We start from the raw sequence: 12,316 nt of genomic DNA, 5'->3' as shown, positions 1-12,316 counted from the left end.
AGTACAAAAAGAACACAAGAGCAAAACAAAAATAAATGAATATGATAACAGTAATAACAATAAATGAGTCAATATGAAATAATAAATCTCTAATATTAGAAAATATTATGTCCCTTATTATTTGTTCACTTTTATTATTGTTTAATTTCTTTAATTTGTTATTTAATTTCTGTAATATCAACTTCTTGAAACTGTCATTCCATCTTGAGGTGGTTAAAGCGCTTGACTCGTAATCCGAGAGTCACGGGTTTGAATCCCTGTCACACCAAAAATGCTCGCCCTTTTAGCCGTGGGGGCGTTATAACATGACGATCAATCCCACTATTCTTCTCATCAACGTTGTATTCTACACCAGCATTGATCTTCTCCGCATCCACTAGACAACCATCAAGTTTCTTTGTTTATAAACACTAAGAATCATTAAAATTACCACAAATCCCCAATCTTCTCAAAAATTGAACATAACGCATGTTGGTCGATAAGGGCTAATACTATTCCTGAACACCTCAATTTAGGAAAGCATTGTATCTTTCCTTAAAAAACTAAATACCTGCCACGCGTGTTTTTTTTACATTTTTATCGTTTTGTCGAGAAATTTACGAGAAAAGGTCCTAACAAATAGACGCAAGGATTTTATTCTTCGGCTTAAAATTAATATATATTATTTACTGACATAAAATGTACTAATACATAAAATAATGTGAAAAACCCGAATTCCCGACAAAATACAGTGTAAATATAATTATATACAATATATAAGATTATATAACACTATCGTATATTATAATAAATACATAATAATATATTTAATATATTATTCTGTTAATAATAATATATATAAGGAATTTGCATACTAATTATTTGGTATGAAATATAAACTAGTTGGTTCACATGAATGTATTGTATTATCAATTGGACAGTACTTCTAAGCTAAGTTATTACACAATAATAAATTGATATTAAATGAATCTGAAAATGTAAACAGTAAGTACTAAATATAAATATATTATAAATAAATAAAAAGAACACTTTATATATATTACGTAGTATTACGTTATAGACAACCAGCAAATTATCGCTGCAGATTGAACCAGCTGAATTTGTTAGGTTGCGAGCCTAATTAAGTGCGAAATATTATATATGTACAAAACTATATGATCATGAAAATTACACAAAATGTAATTATATACAATATACAGATAATAATAATTTATATTTGCTGTTAAAAACATAACGAATAAACAAAAAATGGAGCGATATTCCCTACTAGTTTTCGATCCAATAGTCGCTCCTAAAAACATAGCGGCACTACGCACAACTCTGCTAGTAATATTAATCCAGGCGTACAACCTTAAACAGGGTATTGGTTAATTACATCACCAAGTATGAAAAAGACAGACTGATAGATTACGATGTATATATAAAAACATTATCAATCTGAAATAAAATCTAAATTAGAAAAGAAACTGAGCCATGTGATGGAGATAAACCAAGTTAGAAAAAACAAATGTGTCAAAACTTGGTTTGTACCAAGCAAGCAGGCACAACTGTAAAAATGGTGAGGGTTCTTGATATGGAGAATAGGGACGCCCCTTCCCCTCCTCCTTCACTTCAAGCGGCGCTCCAAAGCCCCTGATAACAGTATCTAAATTCAGGATAAAATTATTAGTAAAACTTTTAAGTTTACTTATATGTTTTCACTACAGAGGGCGATTAATTACAACAACGTGTGCTTCACTTCAACAACAAAATCCGTGTAATTGGAAATACATTTAGAGTACGTTATTTAGATGGTATTCTCTAATAAGTTAATAGTAATCGAACATTTAGCTCCTGTTTAATGTTTCAGGAATGAAAAATCTAGATATCAACATGCTTTTATTTTTTACAATTTTAACGGTACTAATGTCTTGTAGTACAAATTGTGCGAACCAGAAGCCAAGCCTATATAATCTGACAGCTTTCGATAGTAAAGGCCAGAAAATTTTTTTGGAGCAATTTCGTGGAAAGGTAGGAGTTTGTTTTTTGATTAAAATCAACTTATTTAATTCAAGTGAACATTAGTTTGTCGCAGTTCAGTGATTTATTTTCTAAATAAAACGTTAAACTAATACTACTTGGTTATGAATTTAAATTACTTTGTACGTCTATAAAAGAGTATTACTAGCTTAACGATTAGACTGTCTAACACTAAGTAGAATGCTCTAATGTCATGATTTCAATCCGGCTGCTTGTTACTGTTTCGCTCTCGCACGATGTGCAGCAGTCAGTTACAGCGCAAAATTGCGAATAACTTCATATTTGTTAATATATCTATTTCAACCTCTGTGGCTTTTCTTTTAAAATGAGTGACAATGTGAAGTAAAAATCTAACTTGAATTTCATGCTAAATATGTGAGTCAGTAAGAAGCATCTTAAACTTCAGATATTTTTACTCCTAGCAGTGCAAAGAACGATAATTCTCAAACAAGATTTTAAGGTTTGACTACTAAAACAAATTGTAATTCATTTTACAATGATTAAGTTACATTAGTTGCAGTTTGCTTGTAATTTGAAGTTACTTGAGCCCTACGATTTATTTTTAAAAATATTTTAATTATGGGCTAAGATATAATTAAGTGATGTTTGTATTGGTATTTCATCTAGTTTTTCTTCATCATAATATCAGGACAATGTAAGGACAGATTTGTAGTGTATAATTTATTGAAAATGCCAAAGAAATTATATATATATATGCATTTTGAAATTATCTGTAGTTTAATGTTGTAATCAGTGTATACTGAATGAAAGGAAAAAAACAACTAATGCTTGAGAAAAAAATGCAGGGAACCTTAGGCTCTGAGGTAGTTGTCAAGATACTTGTTAATCACATGTATGATTTTAATTTTTTGTGCATGTAGCATAGGCTTAACAGGACAAACGTGACTATTAACCAACAGAACTTTTTTTTTTCAACTGAACATAATGAATTAGTGAAAGAAATATATGGTTTCTTGCTTCTCTTTGACATTAATACAGTTGATCTTTCAAGAAATTTCATGCCAGTATATATTTCTGTGGGTTAAATGTTAGCTCGTATCTTTCAGTCAGCTCAAAATATTCAGCAGATCAGTTATTAATTAAAAGATAAAACCTCCAACTTTTAAATTAATATAAATTATTTTGTTTATAATGAAACAGTAAATTCAAATTATTTCATTTTATGTTTGCATATATTGTTACTTGCAGGTAACGTTAGTAGTAAATGTGGCTACATATTGTGGATTTACTAGGGATCATTATCCAGCACTTGTTAAACTTCAAGACATACTAGGAAGTAAAAAGTTTTCCGTCCTAGCTTTTCCATGCAACCAGTTTGGAGAACAAGAGCCTGATTCAGATGAAGAAATTGAAGAATTTGTGAAACAAATGTATAAAGTCAACTTTCCTTTGTTTAGCAAGATAGATGTTGTTGGTAAAAATGCACATTCTGTATACAAAAACCTGAAAGGTAATATTGTATTTATTGCTATGAGTCTTAATCATAAACTGTGTTCGGTTCTTACGTATTAATGTTTTTATTTCTTAATTATTTTTCTAATCAATTTAATATAAATGTAATGTGATTAAATTTAATATAACAAATTGTATTTCATTCTTAATGCTATCAAAAATGTTTGGTCTCCAGAAACAATTGTTTCTTCTGTGTAGTATGTACAAGTCTAATGTTTTCTTATTAAGTTTTTTTTTGTTATTATGAAAAGAAAAAAAACAAAACAAATTAATCTAAGTAAACCATATACATTTAAGTGATTTTAATGGTCCTCCAATAATTTGCAAATACCCTATGTTCTATGCTGTGATACTGACAATTTACCTGTGTAGTATTAAGCTAAATGAAATGCTTGAAGATTGCCTAACTCTTCATGAGTCCTCATTGCCTCACTAGTCTCTGAACTTCTTTTGATTCTTAAAATTGGGTTTTGATACATTTAGCAAGTAGTTGGACCAGTTCTGAATCTTACTTAACTCTGTGGTATAGTGGCACTCTGAACCAATGAAACCCCAGTGTATAAGTAATGTTTTTCATGCAGTTGTTTTTGATGTGTTGTTTTATAATATAGAGAAATAGTAATTATATTAATATTACTAGGTATTTTTTATATAACTTTTTGTGGACATAACACTTGTATAAAATACCAAGGAAATGATGCATTGAAGATGCAATTACCAAACATGGCTAAATGCCACTTTTTTTATTGTCAAAGTTTGGTTTCTGGTAGTCTTCAGTAGAAGTAAACCTAATGTAGTAAACAAGTTTCATATTGTTTACTAGAATTATTTTAACTTGAAATGCTTTATAGTTAATTTGTGGTGCTATTTTAAACTGTTTAATATCTAATGTAGTTGCAAAGTCATATTTGTAAAACTCTCATAATAAAATTCAATTATGTGCATACACCATTGATATGAAAGAATTATTCAGTATTTAGATTGACTTTGTAAATATTTGTATTTTTTTACTGAAATTCTTCTGTAGTGGAAGGCTTTGTGTAAGTACAGTACTTATCCACATTGTGAAAGTACTTATAATAACATGCAAATAACAAACTACCATTTTGTACTTCAAAACTGCCCTAGTGCATACACTCATGAAAAAAATTTAAACCCACCCATTTGTGTTCACAAATTATTAATTCCTTTTTTTAAACTCGTGTAAAATATTGGCCTCGACTGTTACCAACAAGTCATTTAATAAGCCAGTTACCCTGTTGGAAAAATAAAACTACCTTAACTGGACCTGTAATTTCCAAATTTTAAATTTATATCATCTTGTCCCATTATCTTCAAAATACAGTATACAGAAATTGAAGATATTTATCACATCTATCTTCTGTATAGTATTGTACATCTTGAGAGTAACCTTTCCAATTCTAGAATTATACTAGTAGCTATTCTTTAAATCATTTCCACTTAAATAAGGAGCCAAAATATATGTACAGTATTTCAAGTGATCCAGCTAGTGATTTGTATATAGATAACTACCTTAATGGAATTATATCAACTATATCTATAAATAGTTATTGGCAACAAATTAATGTGTCAATAGCTTGTGTGACTTATCCACCACCATGCCAAATGTCTTTTCTTTGGTCACACTATTCAGTAGATTCCCTATATTAATGCTATATTAATATAGCATATAAAATTGAAGGATAAAAAAGGGCATTTTGGTCTATCCAGACCATCTTATTCAGTAAAAAATTCGAAGCCAGCCAGTGGCATTCAAATGTTTATCAAGCTTTGTTTTAAACTCTCTTAAATTAACTGTATTTACTACATCTATGGGCAACCTGTTGCAAAGATGGATCACCCTGTTAGAAAAAAAGTTGTCTCAGCTAATGATGATTCCTATGTTGTCAGATTTAATATTTTTGTCCCCTAATTTTACCATTCTCACCATTAGATACGAAAAATATGATGCATCAACACTGTTAATTATTTTAATCCCATAAGAGCCATAAACACAATAGGACTTGCTTGTTCAAATAACTCTTGATTACAATTCGTACAGATGCACCACATGCATCAATGAATTTCTCAAATGTTTTATTAAATGCACTACTGCAACAGAGCAGCACTTCCATTTTCCAAACTTCTTCCATACACCACTGAAAGCACCTCTCCCGTGCTACCTGTGTGGTCCTTTTTTTCTTTTCTGTAGCCCATTATCATCTCTGGATAAATTTATTCCCATTAAAATTACACTTGGTTTAACTGTGATAACTCACTTTTATCTTGGATTTATAATTAAAAATCACCTGCCATTTATTTTCCAAATATCTAGCAATCCAAATCCTTTTGGAAAACAGAAGCATCCTCCTCACAGCCAGCAAAACCAAAAGCTTTAATGCTATCAGCACATTTAAATCATAAAAAAAAAACAATGGTCTTAACATGACATTGATCCAGTTTGTTTAAACTATATTTATAACAACTGTTTTCTTCCTTCTAGTCAGTTTTGTATCAAATGAGCCAACTTGTCTTCAACACCTATAGAAATAACCTTTTTAATAAGCACTTTATATGACATCTTATCAAATGCTTTATATAAATCCAGTTGTATCAAATTTATACCCTGACCCTCACATACATAAGTAGTAACCTCCTCGTAGAAAGTCAAAAGATTAATAAGGCAAGATCCTCCCCTAGTGAAATCATGTAACTGTCCAACATAATTTATAAACTTGTAAACTTTAGTAAATGACTTTGCAGGGCATTATTTATCAGAATTTCAAAAATGTTTATCATCAGTGATATAAAACTAATGTCTATATTCACCTTCCTCAAAAAAAGGTATAATATTAGCCAACTTCCAATCTTTTGGTACCTGCCCACATTAGTCAAGGACTTTTAAAAAAATTATAGCAGGAAGCTTGTATCTATACCCTAACATTTTTGAAAACCCTTGGGTAAATGTTATTGTTTAATCTTTCAATTTGTTATTTTAACAAGCTCAGAATTAATGTGATCATCTTGTTCAATTTTGTTTCCATTTAACACCTATTCAGGATGAGGAATATTGCTTAAATTTTCTTTAGTAAAAACTGAAGAAAAGCTAAAAATGTATAACCCATCCATCACATACTCATCACCCCACAAAGATTCTACTCGCATCCTTACATTTTAACCTTAATGCATGTGAATGAATTTTAATTTTTTACATTTACAATCAACATTTCAAAATCATTTCTTGATTTCTTATTTTGTCATTTGATTAACTCTCTTGTTCTTCTGTAACTTTCCAAATCATTAATCACAGCATCATGTTTAAACTTATTTTATAATTATAATGCTTTTCTTTAATTTTGTCCTTTGTGAACAACCTTGTTTTTTTACTTGCAGATATTCTTTTTGACTATAAGGAACATTCCTATCTTGAATATCGAATAATTTATTTTAACAAAGTTTTTACATTTGATAAATATGTCCAACTGCCAAATTCACAGCAGATAACTCTTGTCTCATCTTTTCAAAATTTGCTGTTTTGAAGTTTGTAACCAAAACTCATCATTCTGTATTTCCATATGTAGCAAAACATCAAATCTAATTGAGTAGTAATTATTATTACCCATATGTTCCCCATTGTCTATCCTATCAATGATTTCTTTATTGGATGCTAACAGTAAATCCAAAATACTATTGTTTCTGATAGGTACTTTAAAACCAATTGTTGAAGAATATTATCCTGAATAGTTTCTTAAAAACTTGTCTACCTCATGGTTTGACTCTAGCATTTCCAAATATGTATCTATAAAGTTAAAATCTCCAATTATAACTTAATTGATAGCTAAATTCTGTATTTCATTGTAATGTTTCTGAACAATTTCATCAGTTTCATCTGATAGTCTGTAACATTCCAACTAAAAGCCTTTTCTCCTTATAAACATGTAAACCCAAACAGATACAAGCTCATTGCTGTTAGCTTTAATACCATCAACTTGAACAGGATGCAACACATTTTATGTATAAAGCCACTCCTTCCTTTCTCTCTCTCTCTATAGTACTCTAACCCTGTTGAACAACTTGTATCCATTTATTTCAAAGAAGATTTTTCATAAAAATTATCTACATTTAGGCATTTTTATTTATTTTCATTATATCAAAATATCCTGTTCTGATCAGTCCCCTAAAGTCATCCATTTTATTTATTATGTAAATAATGTGTTCCAAGCTCTGTGTAATTGTTTTCCTGTTTATATATCTCATATAATTTAAATTTTGCTTTCAGCTCAGTCTGGTAAAGAACCAAAATGGAACTTTTGGAAATACTTAGTAGACCATCATGGATATGTGATTAATGCTTGGGGACCAGGAGTTTCTGTTGAAGATATTTTTGATGATGTAAAATCTGCTGTTGAAAAAGCTGAACAGTCTACTGATCCCCCAAAAAAGGGAAATGTTGAACTTTAGTTTAAGTTTAAGAGTCTAGTTGTTTTGTATACATTGTATCAACATGTTTATTTTCAACTTTTTACAAGTATATTTCTACTTGAATGAAGTTGGAGACAGTATAGTATATTAATGTATATATGACAAATCAAGTACCTTACAACAGTATCTGTTTTAAAATAATGCAGTTCAAAAATGAATATTAGAAATGTACAGATATTTCAGTTTTTAAACATAGAAAACAATTATCTTCTTAAGACATCAAATAACAGAAACTGAATTTTTCTATGCATAAGGTTTTAGTTTTTATATATGTGTTGAGTTTTAATTCTACCCTGTGAAGTTATTTAGCTCAATATTGATGCATGAATGAAATTAGTATACACCAAACGTCTAAATGTTTAATGTGAAATCAAAACACTTCTGTGGATTCTTGTAATTATTTTTATATCTGTATAATTAAAAAAAATTCCCCTCAACATACCAGTTTGTTGCTAACAGGATATTTATTATCTGGATGTAATCTTTTAATTTAAGTAAAAATGGAGATTTTTTGTACTTTATCTATAATATAAGCTTGATTAAAACAGCTTCACTTTAAAACACTTAAAGTAGTTTTTGAAGGTTCATTCTATATTTATTTAGTAAAAGCTATAATTTAGGGAACAGAAATGTATCCAATGTCTACACGTTTACATTTTTAATAGTGAAATATTCTATGATAGTAAAATGCATCAGTCTGAAACAGCCCTTCCTATATGTTTTAATCTTAAACTTAAAACATTTTTATATAAATAATTTGTAAATTAACAAATTTTTGGTTTCAGTTTATGGAAATGTTTCTGAAATACTCAATTTTTGATTTTAATTTCAATAGCTTTTCTGTAATATTGCAGCTGCTGATGTTTACATTAAACTCAGCTTCTAATCAAGAAGCAAAATTTTATTTCTTATATTTTTAGTTTTCACTAAAGGTTCTGGCTGTGCAAAGATAGGAATTGCTATTTCTATCTTTGTGATATATTTTTATTTATGACTAGCAAGAGTACCTGGTGTTGCTCAAATGAAAATGGCTTTAGATATGAATTATATTAATCATGATTTTCTGTCAAAAAATAAAAATGGTTTATTTACTATGTAACTAAATATTTTGATTAAAATCAATAAGAGTAATATGGGGAAAAAAATTGAAACTATGTTAATCAAAGCAAAACGTTGTACATTGTTTATTGTTTTAAGTTTCCAAAATTCCCTAACTTTTTTTGTCCTCATTTCTTTCTTTTGTCAAGTGTCTTTTAGAGCATATCTTACTTTTATTACTGTTCCATAGGATGAAGAATTGATTTTTCTTTTTGCATTGCAACTATGTGAATGAAAATTTTCTGCTTTTTTGTGAAATTATTGTATAGTTGATTCTTGAAAGTACATAAGTAAACCAAAAGATATGGCTTAAACAGGCATCTTTAATCAAGGGAAAGTACATGCATGTTGGAGACAAAGCACCAGCTAGAGAACAGGCATGTGTGTGTAGAAGAAGATGGGGGGAGGGAGATCACAAGTTAAGACTTTACAAAGGTTTTTAAATTATTTTAACAAATAATTGATCATTGATTGTATGGTTAAATGTCATTTCACACAAAAGAAATGTAAAGAACAGACTTCTTGACCACATACTACCAGAAAATTCTGGTCTTTTATTTTAAACCAGTTAGTCTTCCTGCTTGCCAAAAATTGCTATATCCATCACTTTTGCCTTAAATCAGCTTCTAAGGCCTAAGTCATGTATCCCATGCTACTTCCTGCACAAAGCTGTATCTATACTCTCAGTTTGAAGTTTGTAGCATTAAAGATGTGTCCATGCATAAGGAACAGACTTGCAAAGAGACATTCATGCTTATATACATCAATGTATTTATTTTGTCCACCAAATTGCTTAGAAAAACAGTTTATGTGCTGTAACTTAAGGTTAGTTGTTCCATAACTGTATAGGATCATATTGTTTAACTGTACAGTATTTTATGTTTCTCATATTTCATGACTATTTTTTTTTCCGTATTCTTCTCTTAAGCAAGATTTATATTACCTTTATTTTAAGTTAGGGTTTGGTTATGATGTAATATATACATATTCTTCAACTTTAAGTAATTATTATGATTTCTAGTAAAATTTCATGAAATGTTTAGTTTGGAACAAATTGTTATGTTTACATATAAAGATCTCCAGTGGAACAGTGGTATGTCTGCAGACTTACAACTCTATAAATCAGGTTTCAATACCTGTGGTGAGCAGAGCAAAGATAACCTCTTGTGTAGCTTTGTGCCGAAGTACAAACATAGAGGAGTATTTTAGAAAGCTCCATCAATATTTAAAGCATAAAAAGAGATTGCATTGTATAATTAAAAACAAGACAAAATGATGGTAAGATATTTTATGGTTTATATAATCAACCAGAGTTTGGATAAAATTAGATATGAACCATTTTTTAATCTCTGTTTTCTATTGTTATAAAATAAGTTTGAGTTCTTTGGATACTTCAATTTTCTCTATTTTCATGACACATATTCTACATAGCTTATTGCTATAAATAACATTTATCATTTGAAATGATGGTCCGGCATGGCCAGGTGGGTTAAGGCATTCAACTCGTAATCTGAGGGTTGTAGGTTCGAATCCCTGTCGCATCAAACATGCTTGCCCTTTCAGCTGTGAGGGTGTTATAATGTGATGGTTAATCCCACTATTTATTGGTAAAAGAACAGTTCAAGAGTTGGCAGTGGGTGGTGATGACTAGCTGCCTTCCTCTAGTCTTACACTGCTAAATTAGCGATGGCTAGCACAGATAGCCCTCATGTAGCTTTGCACAAAATTAAAAAAACACAAATATTTCAAAAGAAATTTGTTGGGTTTTTTTTGTACTAACTATAATTATAATCTTTTTTTTTGTATTTGACCTTCTCCATTATTTTTTAACTACAGGGTGTCTAAAGGGCCTGGAATTACAGGCATGTCAATGAATTTTGCAAATGTTTTCCACATGTTATTGTGAATTAACCTGTTCAGTGACATAGACGAGATAACTTGTCCAAGGCGATCGGTAACACAGTGCCACGGACAAGTTAATTTGTTCTCAATAATACCTAACTTCAACGCCAGATGTCAGCACCATACATGCATTTGATATACTTACAAATTGTTTCACTTTCGATCCAAAATGGCGTCACGAAAAAGTTACAAAATGAAGAAGCATTAGAGTTGTATTGTAGCAACTGAAATACTTGGCAGTCAACAGGTTAAAACAAATTTGAATTAACACTAAAATTAACTTGACCTTCATGTGCTTTTACAGCATCGTAATCTGTTATGTATCTAAAATTAAACTGCAAACCATCAATGTTTCCAGACATTTTAGACACCTTGTATATTAGATGAAGAGGGATTATTGTGACAAAGGTTATAAATTAATATTATTAATCATGAACATAATTTAAAACTGAAAAATATTGATAAATTTTAAAAAAGTTTTAATTTGACATTTATGTATGCATGTATAAAATGACAATCTTACTTATGCTGAAATATTTGTATTCAATTCTTATAATAAAGTTTATCTAGCATTGATTTATATTAGAAAAGAAAGGACATGCAATCAAAGTTGTAATATAGCTGATTAATTTGTGAATTAAACAGACTGTTTATGTAAACAAATACTTATAAGCACTCACAAGTGTTATGATGAATATATTCAAATGGAATTGAAAATCTGAGTATCAGATATTTACATGAATATGTAAATTAACACTGAAGTCAACATTTTATAAGTGAATAGTTTCATTGTTGCATTATAAAGCTTTTGGGCAATTGTGAAATCTTTTTGAAATATTCAAAAATTTAACATTTTGTTTTTTAAAGTGTGTCAGAATAATTGATTGAGATTATATGCTAAGCAAATGTCAAAGTATGAATAAGTATATTTGGTATGTATAAGAAGTTAGTGTTACATTGAATGTTAATTATGCTTTTTTAGTTTAGGTTTTTCATTTTATTAGCAAATTTAACAGTTTATTAATTTGTATTCTTATTTTACAGTTTTAAAAAATATCATATTTTTAAGTGCAGTTAAAGTATATGAATAAATATTTTTAAAATTTGTGTTTCAGTTTCATTCTAAACGTTAGTCATAAATTAGCACACTGTCATCATTTTTACTCTATTTTGTTCAGTTACCTAGATAAAAAAGTGTGATTTTGTAAGTATAGAATGTCATGACATCTTATAGCATGTCATATTGTTGCATTTAGTTTGGCTGTTTTATTTCTTTTAGGCAAATTTTAAAAATATTTTGTTTCCTGTTTTTTCAAGAAGACATATTTTATGATTAATATTG

At 29.2% G+C, this 12,316-nt stretch overlaps 1 protein-coding gene across 1 annotated transcript; it reads left to right on the top strand.

The window, feature by feature from the left end:
* The first annotated feature begins 1,699 nt into the window (after nt 1-1,699).
* Nucleotides 1,700-12,081, top strand: LOC143249591 (glutathione peroxidase 7-like). Its single transcript, XM_076499708.1, has 3 exons — nt 1,700-2,010; nt 3,229-3,490; nt 7,772-12,081. The coding sequence occupies exons 1-3, from the start codon at nt 1,852-1,854 to the stop codon at nt 7,951-7,953; spliced, it is 603 nt and encodes a 200-aa protein (XP_076355823.1). The 5' UTR covers nt 1,700-1,851; the 3' UTR covers nt 7,954-12,081.
* Nucleotides 12,082-12,316: the final 235 nt, after the last annotated feature.

This window comes from Tachypleus tridentatus, chromosome 4 (genome assembly GCF_004210375.1).
Source record: "Tachypleus tridentatus isolate NWPU-2018 chromosome 4, ASM421037v1, whole genome shotgun sequence".
Classification (NCBI taxonomy): domain Eukaryota; kingdom Metazoa; phylum Arthropoda; class Merostomata; order Xiphosura; family Limulidae; genus Tachypleus; species Tachypleus tridentatus.
This window is presented reverse-complemented; position numbering and strand designations above follow the sequence as displayed.